The sequence below is a fragment of the Semicossyphus pulcher genome, unplaced genomic scaffold, assembly GCF_022749685.1.
Source record: "Semicossyphus pulcher isolate SPU_LCO1_2020_fin unplaced genomic scaffold, fSemPul1.0.p SCAF_16, whole genome shotgun sequence".
Lineage (NCBI taxonomy): Eukaryota > Metazoa > Chordata > Actinopteri > Labriformes > Labridae > Semicossyphus > Semicossyphus pulcher.
In genome coordinates, this window is record NW_027211670.1 from 13,030,183 (window position 1) to 13,050,458 (window position 20,276).

General features: G+C 42.3%; 3 protein-coding genes across 4 annotated transcripts; 2 read left to right on the plus strand and 1 right to left on the minus strand.

Annotated features, from left to right (window-relative positions):
• Positions 1 to 1,784: 1,784 nt before the first annotated feature.
• Positions 1,785 to 8,288, plus strand: LOC138593343 (serine protease 27). Its single transcript, XM_069664319.1, has 6 exons — positions 1,785 to 2,098; positions 2,286 to 2,404; positions 2,567 to 2,646; positions 3,670 to 3,941; positions 7,519 to 7,679; positions 7,803 to 8,288. The coding sequence occupies exons 1-6, from the start codon at positions 2,053 to 2,055 to the stop codon at positions 8,055 to 8,057; spliced, it is 933 nt and encodes a 310-aa protein (XP_069520420.1). The 5' UTR covers positions 1,785 to 2,052; the 3' UTR covers positions 8,058 to 8,288.
• Positions 8,289 to 9,184: 896 nt separating this feature from the next.
• Positions 9,185 to 16,188, minus strand: mapk7 (mitogen-activated protein kinase 7). 2 transcript variants are annotated; one of them, XM_069664317.1, is made up of 7 exons: positions 16,107 to 16,188; positions 14,602 to 14,882; positions 14,332 to 14,497; positions 12,656 to 14,208; positions 11,499 to 12,574; positions 11,178 to 11,308; positions 9,185 to 9,512 (listed from the first exon to the last, which is right to left on the minus strand). In XM_069664317.1, the coding sequence occupies exons 2-7, from the start codon at positions 14,876 to 14,878 to the stop codon at positions 9,365 to 9,367; spliced, it is 3,351 nt and encodes a 1,116-aa protein (XP_069520418.1). In that variant the 5' UTR covers positions 14,879 to 14,882; positions 16,107 to 16,188; the 3' UTR covers positions 9,185 to 9,364. The 2 variants fall into 2 exon arrangements, with proteins under 2 accessions (XP_069520418.1, XP_069520419.1); XM_069664318.1 differs by lacking the exon at positions 16,107 to 16,188 and adding an exon at positions 15,961 to 15,988.
• A 976-nt stretch (positions 16,189 to 17,164) lies between these two features.
• Positions 17,165 to 19,692, plus strand: vkorc1 (vitamin K epoxide reductase complex, subunit 1). The gene is made up of 3 exons (XM_069664321.1): positions 17,165 to 17,502; positions 17,863 to 17,972; positions 18,205 to 19,692. Exons 1-3 carry the CDS (start codon positions 17,333 to 17,335, stop codon positions 18,414 to 18,416), a joined length of 492 nt encoding a protein of 163 aa, XP_069520422.1. The 5' UTR covers positions 17,165 to 17,332; the 3' UTR covers positions 18,417 to 19,692.
• Positions 19,693 to 20,276: the final 584 nt, after the last annotated feature.

The window sequence follows — 20,276 nt, forward strand, 5'->3', positions numbered from 1 at the left end:
TGAAGCAGAGTGGAAGAGGCTCGCACACAAAAACACACCGTCAGTGATTAAAAAAGTGGAGATCAGCTGACCTGCAGGCACACACACAGTTCGCACACACGCACACACACTTATATTTCAACTTTATGTGTCTAACTTTACCTTTCCTTTACCTGTTTTATGGAATTCCCTACGAGTACTTTCGTGAGTCTCTCCTCCCTTTTCTCTTTGTCCCTCCATCTCTCGCTCTTCCTCCACTGTTGTGTAGCCTCGGGCGATACTGTGATGTGTCCTCCCTCTGTCCCTCCCTCCCTCTCCCTCTCTCTCTGTCCCTGTCACCTTCAATTGCTCTGTGAAACTAGACACACGGCCTGGGGCAGGGAGGCAGGGAGGGAGGGAGGGAGGGAGGAAAGAGAGGAAAACAGAGAAGGAAAAAGAGAGACAGACAGCTTTATAGACAGAAGGAATAAACATTTGGTGTCATGTGAAAAAATATTGGATAACCTCGGCCCACATGTGTGACACGATCTTAAAAACAATCCAATTTGATGTGTCATGCCAAAAACATAAAACACTATAATTTAGGAACAGAACCAATTCAGGACATTGTTTGACCTTTGACCTGGCCTGTTCGTACATGTCTTTGAATCAGTGTTAATGCGTGATAATCAGGATAATGTTGATCGTGTGTGTGCCATAACCCAGTTGCTTCCCGTCCAACCGATTCCTGTTACACAGGTTTATTTTTTTTCCCACTTGGAGCAAAGAGACATGGAGCACTCCTTGTTTCAGCACTTAGAAAGGCTTCAGTGCAACTTCAAAACAATCAAAGCACTTCAAAAGAATGTAAGGCCTATAAGAGGATGAATGATATTTAAAAAGCGACAACATCAGGACAACAATTACTTTAAAGAGGAAGAACGTAAAACACATAACCTGAGTAGTATTATGATCTAACAGTGTAAACTGGTAGTTGTTTTTCAGCAATTAATTGCGCACAATGAGCTATTTGTTCTGTGTCCAGAAATTAAAAACCAGAAACATTTTATTAGTAGAATAAACCAAATGTTCACATTAAGACAGGCTTATTTTCTTTAATCCTTATTTCAATAATTAACTTAAATGACATTTTAAAAAAATGGCACGTCAACATTAATGTGCATTTTTTAAAGAAAAAATAATTTTATGCTATTTGAAAATATTGCATTAACTGAAGCAAATATTGTCAGGTAAGTAAGTGTTAAATGCGGCTTAACAGCACATTATTATACTACTATTTTCGATTAAGCCATTGACTATTTCAAATGTCAAAAAAAACTTCTCTCATTCGTAAAAATAAATGTATATTATGTACAAGTTATATACGAAAGAGCAGACACTCTTACAAGCCAAGTAAACGCTTTAATGCATTGCATTCAAAATAAACATAGCTTATGGGTAAAACATAAGAAACATGCAGGTCTACTGCTACTGCTGTTAATACTTAGCAGTCTCGGATAAAAGACTTGTAAAGTTTAGTTCTAAGTAAGACAAAGCAAAAGGGTTTACAAAGGCGTTTCGTTAATTCAAATGTGTAATTGGCTCGGACGAAAAGGAGAAAAATGTCGTTTTTAGGCAAAAACAGGAGATAGCATAGTTTACCTGTGAGCAAATCAGGACGATGTGATTTGTCCGGGGCTACATACCTTTAAATTCATTGGCTCCTGTGGATTATGAGGGCGGGATCAGAGTTTTGACTGGACGAGGTTGGGAACACAGTTAGTCAGCTGTTTGTGATCGAGGCGTTTACCTGGAATTTACCTGAAACCTCATTTTGTCAAACCTGGACGCGTTAACGGATTTAGTCGACGGTAAAACTCACGAAAACCGGATTTTAACGAAGGAAATGTAATTTTTGTTTTAATTTGATGCACTGCTCGAGTTTCGTCACAACATACCATAAGAAGCGCGAGGTAGATTTAACGGTTTCTGTTTAAAAATAGATTTTTTTTTTTGTGACGTAGGTTTTCAGTGAAAACTGTTAGTTCTGCTTAAGTAGTCGTTGAAACTTTTTTGACCACAAAAGCTGCACAAATGTCGCCAAAATTTCTTTCTTCTGCCATTTTTTGGTTCCTAACAGGTGGGTAGCAAACCTCATATCCCCCCTCCTCACCTCTACCGCCATGTCTGTTGTTTCTTTGTTCACCTGTAACACACAAGGTGCACTTTTAGCTTATTCACTTAAACCTATTGTTTGTTCCGTAATTTGGTAAGTCTAGCTGCCTCCAGTAAAATAAATCAGAAATGTCATTTATGTTCACTTTCAGGTATATTTGCGTCCATCGCCCAACAATGTGGCCGAGCTCCGCTGGTGGAGAACAGGATTGTTGGAGGGATGGACGCCGCAGAGGGGGCATGGCCGTGGCAGGTGGATGTAACGTTACAGGTAATGGTCCCTTCAGCCTTCTTCTCCTTCGGTCTCAGTCCTGCCTGTGGGTAGTTATATGTGTGGGTTAGTCCAGGTCTTGTTTATCAGACTGACCTGCTGAGAGAGTGCTTTGTCTGTGATGCTGAGGTGACTCACTCGTTCTCTCCCCTCGGCTCTCAGACAGACACGAGTCGTCATATCTGCGGAGGCTCCATCATCACAAGGAACTGGGTCCTTTCAGCCGCGCACTGTTTCCCCAAGTAAGAATAACTCTCCTCAGATATGCAGCAGGAGGTAAACCAGCAGCTGTACACCAATTAAAAGCTCTTTGCTTCTTTTGTGAGACGTTTTGTGAGTCATTAGGTTGGAATTTCTTGTTAATAGCCGCTGCTATTAAGTAAACGCCCTACAGCAAAATGTACTTTTACTAGAACATGTAATATCTTTTTTTGTCAATTGAGGAAATGTATCTTCATTATATTCAAGTGTGTAAATATGCTTGTGTGCAAGTATGCAGCATGCTGTGGCCAGAAGAAGTATGTTTACGTCCTGCCCGACCGTCTATCTCATTCTTGTGAATGCGATATCTCAAACACCCGGACATTAATCTTCAAATTTGGCACAAACGTTCACTTACATACAAGGTTAAACTGATTAGATATTTGATGTTAAAAAGTCAAAGGATACCGTCATTCAAGAAAAGAGTTTTAGGCAATAAGTGGTAATTTTCCCATCAAATTCTTCTAAAGGTGATATTTCAGAAAGCCGGAGAGAATATCTTCAAATTTGCGACACACGTCTGCTCAAGGATGAACTTGAAAGATTCTTAGGAGTCAAGGATGTGTATAATTTTTGTGGACGTTATCTCCCAGCAACCTCTGGATAAAATTTGTTTCATGTGGTTTAGTTTAATTCTTTCCTCTTTTTGAGAGAGTGACGCCAACCGGGATCGATTATAGGACAATCTCCCTTTGCTCTTCCACTTCCTGTAAACCTGTGAATGATTGTAGTAGGACCTCTTCTGTTTAATGTAGCCCTACTTGTTTTTCAATATACAAACATATCCTCCACACTGGCCACAGTTACGATTTCACTGGCTGCTGGAGGCTGTCATTCTAGTTTTCAAAATGATTTCTCCTGGAATAAGAAAAGCATCCAGACGATTTCAAGGAGCACCTGTTTGGTATAATGCTATTCAATACCTTTTGTCACTGTTAAATGTAGGGGTGTCACATTTCCAGGCTGGCGGGTTTTAATTCTGTGTCCCCTCCGTCTTCTTTCAGTCCATCAGACGTGAGCTCTTACGTGATCTACGCCGGCCGGTACCAGCTGAACGGCTTCAACTTTCAAGAGACGTCGCATCGTGTCCGACGAGTTGTGATTCCTTCAGGTTACGTGGAGCCTCACAGCGGGAAGGATGTGGCGCTGGTTGAGCTGTCCACCCCGGTCACCTGGTCCGATCGCGTCCATCCGGTGTGCCTACCTGCCTCTGGCACCCTGTTCCCGGGCGGCATGCAGTGCTACGTCACCGGCTGGGGGAACACCCGGGATGACGGTGAGGCTGCTGAGTTCTTTACATCCTGTAGACATGTTGCACAAGTCTTCTATGTGTGCTTGACTCTGCAGTCACATAAACAAATGAACCTTTTTTTCTCATTTACATAAAAGACAATTATGTCAGGGATTTGTTATGGGAGACAAATGAGCCAAAGGTACCCTAGTTAACGTCAGCACTAGCGTATTGGTACTAATAGATCAGCCATTACATTATGACCACTGACAGGAGAAGTGAACATTGATTATCTCGTTACAATGGCACCTGTCAGTGGGTGGGGTATATTAGGCAACAAGGGAACCTAGGCCATGTCTACGCGTACACAGGTATTTTTCAAAACAGAGTTTTTCCCTTCTTCGTTTCCCAAAAAAACCCCGTCCACACAAGCACGGTTATAAAAAAATCCCCGTCCAAACGAAATTGCAAGAACAGAAACACTGTCATGAGAATGCCACACCAACAGGCAGCGATATAACCCGCTCATGAAAAGAAGAAAAAGAAAATCACAGCCAATCTAAAGTCTGTAAAAAACGACCTGGCTGGCTGCAATGGCGCATTGAGTATACACCTCAGTATAGTGGATGAGTAAGTGTACATATATGTGTAAACATGTAAAAGTCCTGTTAGCATGGTTAGCAGCATCACTGTTTATGTCACGTCCGTCTTTTTGCAAGGAATGTCGCCTCATTTGTGACGCCTCACAAAGGAGATAACGGCGCACAGCCTGACAACATGAGCCAAAAACGCAGTTTACCCTGTTTACACATCTCCGTGGAAACAGCGTTTCTAAAAGTCTTCACCCTCGCCGGAGTTTTACAAAAGATCCGTTTTCAGTGACCTAAACTTGTGTTTGTGTGTGGATGAAAGGCCAAAACGCAGAGAAAAAGCTACGTTTCGAAAAATACCTGTGTACGTCTAGACATGGCCTTATTGTCCTCAAAGTTGATGTGTTGGAAGCAGGAAAAATGAACAAGTGTAAGGATGTGAGCGACTTTGACAAGGGCCAGATTGTGATGGCTAGACGACTGGGTCAGAGCAATCTCCAAAACTGCAGCTCTTGTGGGGTGTTCCCGGCCTGCAGTGGACCAAAAGTGGTCCAGGAAGGAAGAACGGGGATGATCTGGGCAATGTTCTGCTGGGCAACCCTGCCATTCATGTGATGTTACTTTGACACGTACCACCTACCTAAACATTGTTGCGGACCAAGAACACCCCTTCATGGAAACTGTATTCCTTAATGGCAGTGGCCTCTTTCAGCAGGATCATGCGCCCTGCCACACTGCAACAATGGTTCAGGAATGGTTTGAGGAATGCAACGAGTTCAAGGTGTTGACATGGCCCATAAATTTCCCAGATCTCAATCCAATCGAGCATCTGTGGGATGTGCTGGACAAAGAAGTCCGATCCATGGAGGCCCCACCTCGCAGCTTACAGGACTTAGATGATCTGCTGCATGTCTTGGTGCCAGATACCTCAACACACCTTCAGAGGTTTAGTGGATTCCATGCCTCGACGGGTCAGAGCTGTTTTGGTGGCAAAAGGGGGTCCTCCACAATATTAGACCGGTGATCATAATGCTATGGCTGATTGGTGTATATAGCTGCTAATGGTTACAAATGGGAACATGTACGGTATGCTGTGTAATGTTACAATATTTGGCCTTTGGTGAGAATACTGTCAAACTTTGAGAGTCACCAACTTGGGGTCCCAGTATCACTCAAATGTTACACATGTCCATCTAGAAGGACAGCTGTTTGATAGTGAACTCTTCTGGACAATTGTGCTGACTGATGTTATGGCATTAATGTTTTGTTGCTCAGATCTGCTGGAAACTTGGGTTGTGAGGTAGGGAGGCACCAAGGACATCAGGGAACGTGTGGGGAAGCTAATCGTCCTTGCCAGGGAGATCGGACATATCTGGGGCGTTACGACCAGGCAGGGGTGCAGTGGGTGAAGTGAGGAAGTCCGAGTTGGGACAAGCTATGACGTCTAGCTAAAAGGGTTAATATGAAACAGTTAGTGTAAGGAATTCGCTTCTTCTTCTGTCCGACTCCTTTCTTCTTCTCTTCTGTTCCTTCTTTTCATCTCTCTTCTTCTTTAGTTATTTTTTTTGCAGCTTCTTCTCCTCACCGCTGTCACTCTGTGTTCTTTGGCGGTCTCGAGAAAGCACAGTTACGTTTGTAACCCAGAAACTACAAATGAGCTGACGTAGAGCAAGAAAGAATTTCCTCTACTGTGTTATTTTGAGTCAAGTGTCTCTTTGGTAAAGAAAGGGGGTTTGGTAGATCCTGCTGCATAACTACAGCAGTCAGATAAGGTCAATGTTTATAAGCATCCTGCAGTCAGAAGACGACATAAAAAAATCAACCACTATATATTTCAACAGAAACAGGTGCTGAGTATAGGTGTCCAGAAAGAATACAGTATGCAGTAATGAATTTTAAATGACCTACTCTCTCTTCTCTATAGGTATCACTTACAAGACAGATGGGTTATAGGAGCTGGTCCTTTTGAAGGGAGTAATATATAGACATTATCATGGCTGGCTTGTATCAAATGTTATTTTTGTTTATTTACTTTCTCTTAAACCTATCTTAATAAAATCAGACTGAATCATTCACACCAAGTTTTTGTTTAACGCTAAAGCTAAACATAAATGTATAACTTTTCTTCTTAAAAGACCAATGCACTGTGGGTATTTATTAAGTGACAGGCAAGGCCATATCTTTAGCATATAGATATGTTTCATACCACAGATCTGCACCTAGCAGAACAGCATCTATTCAAAGTGGAGAAAAACAAAAACATCAGATTGTTTCAGTTTTCTCAGTGAGGTGTCCTAACCGCGTCGTCGTTCTAATTCTGCGAAGTTATGCACACTTATTTTATGATGAATCAAATGCAACACCAAAAAAACAATCATCATAGCACATATAATATCTGGACATTTGTTGAAGCTCCATCTGCTTTGAATGGCTCGTGGGCTGTATGTCAGGCAGAGGTGTTTGAATTAAAGTAAGCAGCATTTTAATCATCCCTGTTGGGCAATTGTATGCAGCCACACATGTTTACTTAGGTCACACTTACATTGATTTCCTGCAGACTTAAAATAACACTAACCACTGACCCAAATATCTTGCCTAATTGGGGACAGCTTTTGCCCCCATTTGGACAACCGTCGCCAATTTGCTGGTCTTAAGTCTGAAATGTGTCCCCATGTGTAGGATAAGTCAGAAACAACCACACACATACACAAATACATATAAAGCATGATCAGCAGGTGCTGGTTTGGTTTGATTTTTATCATATTAAACAATATTTACATGTTGGCAGGGATAGACAAAACTCTTGTTGTGAGTTTTGTCTATCCCTGCCAACATGTAAAGAAAGCAGAGTAAACGGAACAGTTATATCAACACAAATAAAAAATAAGACCAATTTCCTGCATGCAACCCTGTCGAGATGTCTAAATGTTTATAATTGAAGCTTCACATTTGACACAAAAGTACTTCAAAATTGCAGAATTAAGAAAAGCTCACCATCCTCTTGTTCCTCACCCTCCATCTCTCCTCCTCAGTCCCTCTGGCCGGAGCCGGGACTCTGCAGGAAGTGCAGGTGCCCATCATCTCCCAGAGTTCATGTCAGGAGATGTACCGGCTGCACCCGACGGAGCAGGTGGACATCCTGCATGACATGATCTGTGCTGGACTCCAGGAGGGCGGCAAGGACTCCTGCCAGGTGCTGTAGGATCACAAATAAACCTGAAAATAACTTCTGCATTCATCAACTCAGAGTTTACCGTGAGCCCTTTGATACCTCCCAGTGGTGAAAGCTGATTAAGGCAGTGTGTCGTCTTTTCAGGGGGATTCAGGAGGGCCTCTTGTCTGCAAGATGGTGAATGGGACCTGGGTGCAGGCCGGCGTGGTGAGCTTTGGACTGGGCTGTGCTCACCAGAACCAGCCGGGCGTGTACGCCAGAATGACCACCTACTCCAGCTTCATCAGCGACACAATACCAGAGCTCCAGCTGTACGGCCGAGCGGATCAGAACTGGTGTGGGAGAGCTGCCGTGCTGGTCAGCTTTCTTTCCTCTCTGCTGATCCAGCTTCAGAGATAAGAAAAGGGGAGGTAGATCACGCACCTGGCCACATGAAGGAGCTCATTAATTATATGTGAGACTTAAGTCCAAAGTTTTCCTGAATAGTGAAACTCTTAAAACTGTACCTGACATGCACATGGAGCCATAATGAACACGGACAGAAATATGTCCTTTTTAATTTTAGAACTATAACTGCATTATGATCTTTGATTCAAAGTAGCTTTGATAGGTTTGTATTTTAAATCAGGATTATGAGCTGAATAAATTATGTGTTCTGTATTTGAAATAAATTGTTAATTTGATTCGTAAAATCAGGTCAGTGCTCAGTTAAACTTTTAAAAAGTGTATCAACAAGTGTCGTGTTCCACACGGACCGAAGCTTCATATGTAACCTTTTAAATCTTTTATACTGACCTCTAATACAACTGCAAATACTGAAACGGTTGCCTTTTGAAGTAACTAATATAATATAAATGCAGATTATTTACTTCTTTTCAATTTCTCTTTTACGTTTAGATGCATTAAGGTTATTTTGAACTGGCCTTCCTCTTAAGCCACTTTCCCACTGGTCAAAAAACCCACTTACACCCGACTTTTTGCTTAATGGGAAAGGCTACAATCAGCATTCAGACCCGGGTCAAATGACTCTGCAGTAGATCCTGGTAATTATCGCCTCGGCTCCGGCACTGATGTTGACATGCTAATCTCCACCACGATGCTGTGCTCCGTCGGTAACTTCTGCGACTCCTTGTCATCTCAGCTACAAATTCCGCCCGTCTCTGTCCGAGCAGCGCCGGAACATCGTTCCAAATTTTTCGGTGCCGAGTTTGATAAACAGGCTGAACGAGTTATAGATACTATAAAGACCTACCCACCGTAACATCTTCACTGCTTACTAACCCTGTCTCCGGCACGTTTTTGACATCAGACAGTGACGCAGCAGAAAAGAGACGGACAGGAGTATACCCCACTGGCTGTGGGAACAGAGACAATCGGCATCCATAAGCGGGTCTTCCTGGGTCTAAAAACACCTGCGTCAATGCGCTACATTTAGGTGGAAAAGGGGCATTAGAAGTCTTGAGTTCAGCATAAATTACACAAACACATTCTACAGTGTATTAAATATCCAGAGGCAGAGACGGGGGTGACTCAGTTTTCTTTATTACAAAGAAAGCGTAGCATGTCGTCATGGTAAAAAAAAAAACAGTGCTCACTGGTGCCTATTAAAAAAACCTAGCTTTTAAATTAATTTGGTAAGTCTTCACTCAAAGTTTTCCTGCTAAAAAAAGTAACATTCAACAAAATCAGAGGTGTTGCCTTTTAAGTCAGGCGTCAGGAGGGATGGTATCAGAGAGGATCATGGGAGAGCCGAGCTGCAACTCCTGCTGCAGTGATTCCAGGTCAGCCGGCGTCATGCGGTGAACCTCGTTCCAGTCGGATAGGAGGGAGGCTGAGAGCGGGGCCGAGTCGTAACTGAAGGAAGACAAATATAGAAAGCATGAAGACAAAAACTTAAAGAGTCCTTAATATACATGTTTGTAAGTCATCTTCTTACTTCACATGGATGTTTGATTCACCGGGGAGTGTTTAGAGTTTGACAGAACAAGTGTTTTACATTCATCTGCTGAAAAGGGAAAGTTTCTCCGTGCTCACTTTAAGTTAAAGACGTGTGCAAACATGCATGGTTTAAAGACGGCTCATCTAGTTTGGCAGCCAATCGTACACCAGTGTGCGACTTACACATGCTGCTACAGGAACACTCAGAATATTTGCGTCTATTAGTTAAACCATTAAAATGAAATGTATTTGCAGATTCATAGATCCTGTATTCTTTTTAACAAAGGGACAAGTTGATGTCATTTTGAGATAAGCAGCATTTTTGTTATTTTTTTGTGTTAAAAAATGTCTGGAGGAGATCTCTAATAAAAAGCCACTTCATACTTCATTCAGCTTTTTCAAGTTCTCAGTCAAAGCTCATAAAATGGACTTTAAACTTTGCTGCTTTGACACTTTTAGAAGCCATTTAAAGTTCAGCTTATTACAAAGGAGGCAAATATTTCACTTAATCATTAACTAAAATGAAACCACAGAAGAGCTGTTATTATGCCCATCTGGGGACGGGCATTGCAAATTAGCCAAGGCTATAAATGCTGTAGTGTGTGGCATCGGTTTACTTGCGTCATACTTGTCCCTATACAAATAAACATTAAATAAATAGGTGTTTTGCTCTTGGTTTTTAATGAATGAACATTTGTTGGTATAAAAATTAAAGAACTTTTTATTGATCAGTAACTAACCTTCTGATGTTACTTCAGGTCTCATCAGCCACTCACAATTTGACATGAGTTTAGGGCATAATTATCTCCTTGACCATAGAAAATACTTGATACCTGATTGAACACCTCACACTGATGAGATTTAAACCATGGAGCTGAAAAAATGATTCAATAATTGACAAATAATTAATCTGCAGCTATTTTTGACTTGTTTTCAATTATTTTCCCAGCAAAAAAAGACAAATGTCGCTGGTTCCTGCTCCTCAAATGTGACTATTTTATACCTTTTTGTGTTTCATATGATGATAAAGCTGGAAATAACAACACATTTGAACATGTTAACTGGGGGAAAGGTAGTGGGGATTTATCACTGTTTTTCTGCCATCTTTAAAACAGTAAAAAATTATTGGTAGGTGATGGTAACTATGAGGCGTAGCCATAAAACATTTTTATAGGGATAATATTAAAGTGACAGTAGTGTATGGATAACGTAAGAAGAGTGTGGAGTAGAGATTTTGTTTGGATTTTAAAAAAATAAAGGACAGAAAATAAGTGAATAAAGAAACTAAATGAAGTAGGATGTAGCATAAAAAACTAAATACTGTTCACGTTTAGCCAGAAAATAAAGTTGTTTTGAATCATGGTCTTTGTTTATTACTCTATGTATTTATATTTGCCAACTTTCTTTATAACACAAAGCAGGAACTTTATACCAAAAAGACTTTGTTACATAAAGATTTTCTCTTCATGTGTTTAACTCAGACTGCTGCAGCCTTCAGCTTCAGGATTAGCTTCAGCTGGACTGTGGTTTTGTTCATAAGAGCAGTACAAGAAAACAAGCCTGCATTGTATTAGCCCATACCTGTCCCGGTCACAGTGTTGCAGCTCTGTGAGAGACTGGTTGAGAAGGTCGTCCAGGTCGAATCCTACACCGTACCCCGCCCCACTGCCTTTAGGAGTGACCGAGAACACTGGAGGTAAAACGTCCTCTACCTGCCGGGAGACAAGGATTGGATCAGCTTCACAAACATGCAAACAAGTGTCATTCAGTCTGGTCTATTGTGTTAAAAGCAACACCAGTGCTCTGTCAACATGTACAGTTTCTTTCGAGTAAAAAGCTTCCTGCAAAAACCATTAAAAATGTTACAATGAAGGCACAGCCCAGGAGAAACCTGTAACACACCTGGGACTTTGAGAGCTGCAGTGTGACTGTGTGGATGTCAGGGGCCACAGAGGGTCCCTGCTGTCCAGTATCAGTGAATCCTAAGCTGGGATGAGGCTGCGAGGGGACCCCTAAAGCCCCACAGAGAGGGTTTGTGGTCTGTGGTCCGGACTTCTCTCCTACAGAGGAGCACAGCTTATCCATCGGACCATTTGCATTCGGCGGGTTAGGGTGAGAGTTGAGGTTACTCTGGCCTCCGATATCCCCGTTCCCGTTTGTCTCTCTGGTCGGAGCTTTGGTCAAAAAAGTCTCCAGAGGAAGCAACTGGGACGGAGGTTGAGGGTCGGGCTGAGGTTGAGGCTGAAGAAAGCTTGGATTCTGAGGTTTCCTGTTTGGTTGCTGCGGCTGCAACCTCGTCTCTAATTGCTGCCCGCTCCAACTCCCCAAACAGTTGAAACCACTTTGTCCGTTGCTCTCGCTGTGAGGTTTGAGCGCGTTGTTCTTAACAAAGCCACCAGTGACAGTCATTATATCCAGCCCTCCACTTACAGAAACAACTATATCGGCTTGAGGCTTCCTCTGGCTCATGGGGAAAAGTAACGAGGGCTGCTGGTTGCTGGGAGGCTGAAACAAAGCCGGCTGGTTTGGTTTAACTTGAGAGATTAACTGTTCATGAGGCTGAATCTTCCTCGCCTCCTTCTCCGTTTTACTGTTCAGTGCTCCTTGAGTGTTATCGCTGATCGCAACGCCCCTGTGCGAGCTCGCGTTACACTTCTTTGCTCCTTCATTAGTAGGAATCTGAGATTTCTCATTGCCCCTGTTCATCAGCTGAGTCCAACGCTGCAGAAGACTTTTGTCGTTGTCGCTCAGGAGGACCCCGCCCAGAGAGTCCCCCTGCTTTCCCTCCCTTCTCTCCTTCTCCTTCATTTTCCTCTCCCTCTCTCTCGCTCGCTCCTGCCTCTTCCTCCTTTTCTCCTCTCTTTCTCGTTGACGCTCCTGGGCTGTGACAGGCCGACGCGACTCTGCAGTAGAAGACAGGGAGGACAAAACACCTCCTCCTGGACAGGAGTCAATGCCCAGAGCGGAGGTTCCTCCATCTGCAATGATGAAGATATTCAGACACAGGTGGTGTAAATGAAGACATGTGAATTATAGAGATGTAAGAATAATTAACTCACCTCCCCTTATTTTATTTCTGAGAGCCGATTTCAGTAAAGCAGCTTTAAGAGCAGCTTTAGTATCCTCTGAAATCGCTCCCTCTTTCCTGCCTCCCTCCCCGGCTCCTGGCGGAGGCCGGACTGTCTTGGACAGTGACTGTGAGAGGGACTGAGACAGAGACTGGGCCTGTGCCACAGAAAGAGAAAGGGAAGGCACAGCGGTGGGCAGGGGTGTCATGGTGGATGCTGGCGTTGCAGGAATAGAGGTGGGTGCCTGGGTCATGGACTGGCTCTGGGTGGGCTGAGTCAGAGGATCCTGACTGCTGGTTAGCTGCTCTGTAACCTCGCTGTCCCTCATCGTTTCTGGTGGAGTGTCCTGACTGGACACTGGCGTTGTTAGGTCTATGGTCTCTGGCTGACCGCTGTCTGAGCTGGCACTTGGCATGTCCACATCGACTGGGCCGCTCTCACTTTTCGAGAGGAGAGGCAGATTGTGGGTCACATGAGGCGGGGCGACTTCTAAAAGGGAGTCGGGCTCAGTAAAAGTTTGCATCTGATCATTAAAAGTGTGGTTCTCTTCTGCTGGTGTTTGATCTTGTTGCTGTTGAGGTTTCACTGCTCTCATTTGCTGCTGCTGTATCTGTGCTACTTGCGGGTGTTGTGCCATTGGAACCAGTGTTGATTTGCTCAAGTTAACATTCGAGGGCTGAGCATCGCGCTGGTTACTGCTTTGTGCCGCAGCTCTGACGTTTGCCCTCGCCAAGGGCCTGAACTGCAGTTTTTGGCGACAGCTCTGTTTATTTTGATGAAAGTCCTGGATCTCCATCAGGATCGCCTCTTTAATTTGTTCCTTGTTCATTGGAAGCTTGTCAAATTCAAAGTCAAATGCTGGCACGCAAATTGGCTCATCATCTGGGTCGTGGTACTTGGCCAGGTACTGATGCTCCAGAGCTTGTGTCACGCTGATTCGCTCGCGGGGGTCAAAGCGCAACATGGCACCAAGCAGGTCCAACGCCTCTGGTTCAGCCTGTGGGTAGAGTTTAGCCAAAGGCACAGCAGTCCGTGATGGAAGACTCTGAACGTAGGAGCGTACTCTGTCAGCCCTTATAGAGCCAATCAACCCCTCGGGAGGAGTTCCCAACACGGACAAAATGAGCTGAAGCTGGTGGACGTAGTGCTTTCCAGGAAAAAGCTGCTTCCGCCCTAGCATCTCTGCAAAGATGCAGCCGACGGACCACAAGTCGATGGCCAAACTGTAGTGATTCAGAGACAGGAGGAGCTCCGGAGCACGGTACCATCGAGTCGCCACATATTCAGTCATAAAGGAGTGAGACTCCTCGGGGTGCGAACTCAGACCCCTCGCCATGCCGAAGTCGCCGATTTTTAGCTCACAGTTCTCGTTCACCAGCAGGTTGGAGGGTTTGAGGTCACGGTGGATTACGTTGGCAGAGTGCACATACTTAAGGCCACGGAGGAGCTGGTACAGGAAGTAGCGCGTGTGCTCTGAAGTGAGTGTCTGGGCAGAGTGAATGATCTGGTGCAAGTCGCTCTCCATGAGGTCGAGCACCACGTACCTGCACACACAGGAAGAGGAAGAGTCATGTGTATCTTGGTTACAAAAAAGTGCTCCAGTGACGTGGTTGAAATGCCTACGAGTGTGTTACTTGATGAACTGAAAGAAAAGAATAAGTACGTACACAGACTTGAAGGCAGAGTGAGGGAGGTTGGGCTGCAGGATGTCTTTGATGGCGATGATGTTGTCATGTTTGAAGTGCTTGAGAATCTTCAGCTCTCTCAGTGTGCGCTTGGCATTTGTCACCACTTCGAAAGCATTGGAGATCTTCTTTATCGCCACCTGCTGGCCTGTGGAATTCAAATATGCCCAAATAAAATAAACACTTTGAGACAGGGTTTACAACTGAGTTCATATGACATTAACTGTAAACAAATTAATCAGTCGGCCTCACCGTTGTCCCGTCTCCTAGCAGATGAAACGACGCCATAGGCCCCCGTGCCGATGGTTTCTATGACATCATACTCCTCTCCGACGTCGAACTTCACGTCCAGAGAGTGCGCTTTGAGCAGAGCGAGGTTTTTAGCTGCTGTGCTGGTGTCCGCTGTGCCTCCCGTCGCCTCAACTCCATGCTGGTTCTGGTTTTCTCTGCTCTTGTCAGTGGCCATTCTTTCAGGCGACATGGCCACAGGTCGACCATTTTTCCCGTCTCCTCCCTCCTTAGCTGACATTTTTCTGTAAAGGGATCCAAAAGAGCAAAGTCAGTTGTATTAAAAAAAAATGTAATACTTTATGAAAGTACATTGCATTTCTTCGTTATAGAATAAAAATTTTAGACATAATACTAGGCTTTGGATAATGCTGACTGACATTCGCACAATATTTCTAACATTTTATAGGTCCCACAAAAAAGTAATAAATCCAGAAAATACTAGGCAGATTACGTGTCAATACTTAATAGTTTAGTTAATACTCAAATTGGAGTACTTACTGGCATGATAGTAAATTAAATATCTTTATTTTGTACTTTGGGTAAGACAAAAGAGTCGATCTAAATGTGTTTTGCTTGGCTCCTAAAAATGTTTGTTACTATGTGACACTAAAGTGTCTCGGTATTTCATGACAAAAATCAATAACCTCACATGCATTTGTAATAAACATGCTTACAAAACAACATATCAATATGAGGGGAAAAATGTTATTTGCTTTAAAAAAAGATATCGTCCCATGGCTGGGTTTTAGTCAGCAACCATGTGTCCCAGCAATGATTAATCCTTGGTTTAACAGCTACAGTGAAACAATAAGGTCGACAGGAAAGCCTGTTATCCTCTAAAGCCTAAAGAGCAGAGCTGAGAAACACTGATACAAGTTAAAACAGCCAATGTTGCTGTTTGTTATAAAGCCAACATACTGTTAGCAAACTTTAACTCCACAAAAACTTCAGGAGTCTTATCAAATGACACATCGACAGCGACACATTTACCTCAACAGAATCAATATTTTTTTTAATGTTTAGTCACTATATTGGCCTAAATATGTATTTAAGTTTAAATGCCGATAAATTAAAAGTTACAATTAAAATAATGTGGTAAATTATTAACGAGGCGGGACCAACACGCTGCTTAGCAACTTCACATCACGTTACATTAGGCCTGTCAGTCAAATGACAAAACCTGTAGCTCTCAGTCAAAGCAAGTCTCTAGGTTATAGCTGGACTCTGCTAACAAATAGACAAAGACCTAAAGACCTGCTTGTTTTATTACCACAGTGTGATTTGAATTAAACTAATGACCTGATAGAGACACAGCCTTACCCACTCTCTGACGCAGGGGCGTAGGCTAGTTACCTGCAGCTCAGGCTTTCTGGGAACGTAAACCGTTAAACCATGTCTTCCTCGGTTTATACGAGCAAACAGGACAACACAGGGACGAGCTTCCAGGTCAAAGAAATTATTTTTACCTTGAGAGCCAACCACCGCATCCGTAAGTATGTTCTTAATCCCGTAGTACCACGGATACTCCTTGTTTTTGTCTGCCGCTTCCTCGTGCAGTTCCGTGTTCGGTTTGAGTGCCATCTGGCGGACCAATGAGGCGACGCGACGTCCAGAAGTTCATCCAATAGAAGCAGAGAACGTGCAGGGAGGCGGGACATTACGGCAGACAGAAGGGTCTCTGTGATTTATTTTTTTTGGTTGTGACGCCGTTTTCCAGAATGTAATGATTGAGGAGGGGCCACAGTGGGACAAAATAACCTGCACTTACACACTTACAGCTCTTTGTATGTATGATAAGTGTGTAGAACAATAGCAACTACCACTTATAATTATTTTACAATTATAATAGACCAATACCAATACTTTTGAATATATTTTTTTCCTCCACTGCATTTAGACTTAGACTTAGACTCAACTTTATTTATTTATCAGGCAGCTTAAGTAATTTAGCAGCACAACATTTTAAATCCAACATATACGATTATTTATCACTTGAATAATTTTTTTGTTAAATAAACAAAACCATATTTGAATGGAACTTTGATTAAGCAAACCATAATATAGGAATATGTACCACACATCTTCTGTGCATTTCTGCTTAAATGCATTGTTTCCCTGTAAAAATAGTCCAGCAATATAATATAGGCCTATAAGGTGTGCTTTTATTTCAAGTTCATTTTGCTGATAAACTTACCTCTGTACTTTTACTGTGTAATTTGGCGAACCTGTAATGCAATATTTTAACACTGTGGTGTTTTATTTTACTTTTACTTTATTATCTAAGTCTTCTTCCAACACTGAATATACTTCTGGCATGTTGTGCTCAAAGGGAAGAATGTACAATAATTGTGTACAGAGCCTATATAAACGGTATCAAAAGCTGCAGTGGTATGTTATGAGCCATGAGGGCATTTTTTAACACTTTCCCCTAAAGGCCAAACAGACTGAAGTCCACCGTAAATACACAATACACACGCCTCTGGTTTCTCCAACATCTGTACAGCAATCCAATGAGAGAGAGGGACAAAATCCACCGGACCAATCAGAAGGGAGAATCCGACTTTTAACACGTCGCCTTGACCAGCAGGGCGTTTTACTGAGGTCTTGAAGGAAATTAAAGCCAACTGAGACATTTCAACTCATCTTTTCGCCCACTGGAGACACTTTAGTGTCAGAGTCTTAAAAAACAAACATGGCAGTGCCGACATGGGAGAGAAAAGTGCGCATATTTCTCTGCGTTTTCGGGTTGTGTTTGTCCGTGTATGCGCTTCACGTCGAGCTGTCACGAGAGAGTAACCCAGATTACAGGGCGATGTGTGACCTGGGGGAGTCTGTGAGCTGCTCTAAAGTTTTCACGTCCAGGTAGGTTTTTAAATTCTTCATTGCTCGTACCTGCTGTGTTTTGCAAAATCACAAAACCTCGGCTTGTACTTTAGTGTGGTTGCATTTCAGGTGCTAGTTTTTGTTTGTAAAATCGGAGTATTTCATGGCAGGTTCGACCCCCTTCACTTGCCACGTGTAAAAAGTTTTGCAAGCGCTTTACATTTATATTCATGATAAGAATAACAATCCTGTTTTTAATTTCCTGTCAAATTGCTGTCCATTACATTACATACATTTCTGATTATTTATACAGGAGTTGTAATTGTTTGTGCAGACTATCTTTGACTTTCGTCTGAACAAACTCTTCATCTTCTAACTCACTTCATTCATTTTTGGCAGATGGGGACGTGGTTTTGGCCTGGTCCAGTTCTTTGCCGCCAAAGATAGCCCTCTGAACCAGCCCAACAGTGTGCTTGGCATCATATTTTACACTCTGCAGATGGGTCTCGGTAAGTCTGTCATTGTCTTCTGCAAATTATAGAGCGGTGCTGAGTGTTTTTAGGTGAAATAGATCTTGTTTGCAATCCAGCATGTAAGTGAACCATGACTTGGCCTGCATTTTAACTAAATTTGATATTGCATAGTCTTATAAAACAAAAATATGATATATAGCAGCATACTTTTCAATGCATTTGTAAGATCTTTTATTGACTAACTGGTCTCATGTGTTTGTCTTTGCAGGACTGTCTCTGTCCAAAAAAGCAGCACTGTTTTTGGTCTTCTCCTCCTGGGTGTCTGTGGCCGGCTCTCTCTATCTTGCATCGATTCTCGCCTTCGTCCTGGGGGACTTCTGCATGGTCTGCGTCTCCACATACATCGTCAACTTTGCGTTGCTCTTCACCAACCTGAAACGAAGAGGAGGCATTGAAGGAATGAAAGAAAAAGCTGGATAGAAAGTGTTACCTGTGAAATTCAACACCTTCTGTTTTTCTTCTGCTGAGCTGAAGCGACACTGGATGTGAAAAGCAAAATCTCTGCCACAGTCTTTCTGGATTGTTTACACCTGTTGAGACTTTTCAAAGAAACAGGACTTTCGATGCACATCTGAAGATTTATGAGAGGATCTTTATGACCAAAACTTTATAAAGCAACAGTCAATTTTGTGAGGCAATGTGCTTTTTTTGTAACACTTTGGAGCACGTCATCATGTCTCATACGCATTAAAAATCTACAAAAAGCTAAGAAGTGATTTTACACTAGTAAATTAAAGTAAATTATAGGAATGCAGCAACTTGCAATTCCTAGGTCTTAACACTAGATGGGGCTAAAGGCCATGGTTATTGTATTGCATGATATTTTGGACACAGATCAAGTTGATATAGTTCAAGAGAACACAGATTCCTGGTGTGCGTCAAGAGAATGAAAATGAAACTCTTTTTCTCAACTTCATAAGCAAATACTTAAATAAGATAATAAAATAATGCAGCCATACATAAATCCGAAGACAAAGTTAGGCTTTTTTTATAGCTCTGCTTTAAAATTAAAGGCACCTCATTGAACTAATCTGTGATTCAAGTCAACCAAATCTGAAGATTTCTGATTCAGTTTCAGCAGTCTGATCATTCAAATCTAGACGAGTTAAACACTTGCAAACCTGTTCCACCCACACACTACTGCAGGAAGTTTGTCTCAGGTCTGGAGCCAAGATGTCAGGTGTGTCCCCTGCAGCACCGGCGTTATTAAATTACAAGCAGATTTAACATGCAACAATTTGGCAAGCATCAATCAACGTCAAATATGTATTACTTCTACGTAAAAAGCTGTAAGTAGCTTTTTTCTCATTTACACAAGCTGATGCAGAAAGCTACAGCTGCTCGAGGACATTCCAACCTGTGCAAAGAAAGAGCTAAATGTCAAACCACTGACTCAGTGGTGAGTGGGTGACCAGCCCGACCTGAAGAGACACTGTTGTCCAAATGATGTTCACCATGCAGGACCCTTATAGCATCAAACTGCTTATCTTTGCATGTCTGGGTCAATACTTAAACTTAACACTACATTGAAAGCTGACACTGCACGAGAGGGGCAAAGAAAAGCAACTAAAGTATGTCTACATTCAAAGTAGTTACAAATCAGTAAACAGGTCCAAAGGCCGACAGTGTAGTGGTTGAAAACAATGTGTACGTTGAACTTTAGTTGCAACTCTTTGTCAATAAATCAAAAGGTCTATCCAAGTAGATAAAAAAGGAAAGCCAGATATTTTGAGATTTGATTTGGTTTGGTTTTTCTTAGACTTAATAATTAACCAATTTATTCTGAAAATTGTCGAAATAAATTGGTAATGAAAAATCTTATTTGCGTGCCTAAACTGATTACTTTGACGCTTTAACAGTGTTGTGACCAAGTCATCTTTGCTCAAGTCTCAAGTAAGTCTCAAGTCATTTGGTCCAAGTCTCAAGCAAGTCTCAAGTCAATTTTTTTTGGGCAAGTCAAGACAAGTCACACAAGTTATGTCAAGTCAAGTCAAGTCACAGCTTATATCAAGTCAAGTCGAGTCCTTAGTGAAGGCAAGTCAAGTCCCAAGTCAAGTCACTTTTTTTCCACCCAACACACAGCACTCTTACCTGTAATATCGGGTCTTTATTAAGAGAAAAGACAAGGTGTTAGTAGCTTGTCTAATAATGATATTATTGGCCAATTTAAATTACCTGTTCAAAAAGTATGACAATTAATTGTATCTGTATTATAATTATTGATATTCAATTAAATAAATGTAGTCAAAGAAAAAACAAATAGCTTATTTATTTAATATT

Bases quoted from the DNA above. Each gene is read 5' to 3' on its own strand.
- LOC138593343 (XM_069664319.1), top strand. From the start codon at position 2,053: ATGTCGCCAAAATTTCTTTCTTCTGCCATTTTTTGGTTCCTAACAG. The intron at 2,405-2,566 runs GTAATGGTCCCT...CTCGGCTCTCAG, and splicing joins AGGTGGATGTAACGTTACAG to ACAGACACGAGTCGTCATAT. The intron at 2,647-3,669 runs GTAAGAATAACT...GTCTTCTTTCAG, and splicing joins GCCGCGCACTGTTTCCCCAA to TCCATCAGACGTGAGCTCTT.
- mapk7 (XM_069664317.1), bottom strand. From the start codon at position 14,878: ATGTCAGCTAAGGAGGGAGGAGACGGGAAAAATGGTCGACCTGTGGCC. The intron at 14,498-14,601 runs GTGAGGCCGACT...TGAATTCCACAG, and splicing joins TGCTAGGAGACGGGACAACG to GCCAGCAGGTGGCGATAAAG. The intron at 11,309-11,498 runs GTGTGTTACAGG...GTCTCCCGGCAG, and splicing joins TGCAGCTCTCAAAGTCCCAG to GTAGAGGACGTTTTACCTCC.
- vkorc1 (XM_069664321.1), top strand. From the start codon at position 17,333: ATGGCAGTGCCGACATGGGAGAGAAAAGTGCGCATATTTCTCTGCGTT. The intron at 17,503-17,862 runs GTAGGTTTTTAA...CATTTTTGGCAG, and splicing joins TCTAAAGTTTTCACGTCCAG to ATGGGGACGTGGTTTTGGCC. The intron at 17,973-18,204 runs GTAAGTCTGTCA...TTGTCTTTGCAG, and splicing joins CACTCTGCAGATGGGTCTCG to GACTGTCTCTGTCCAAAAAA.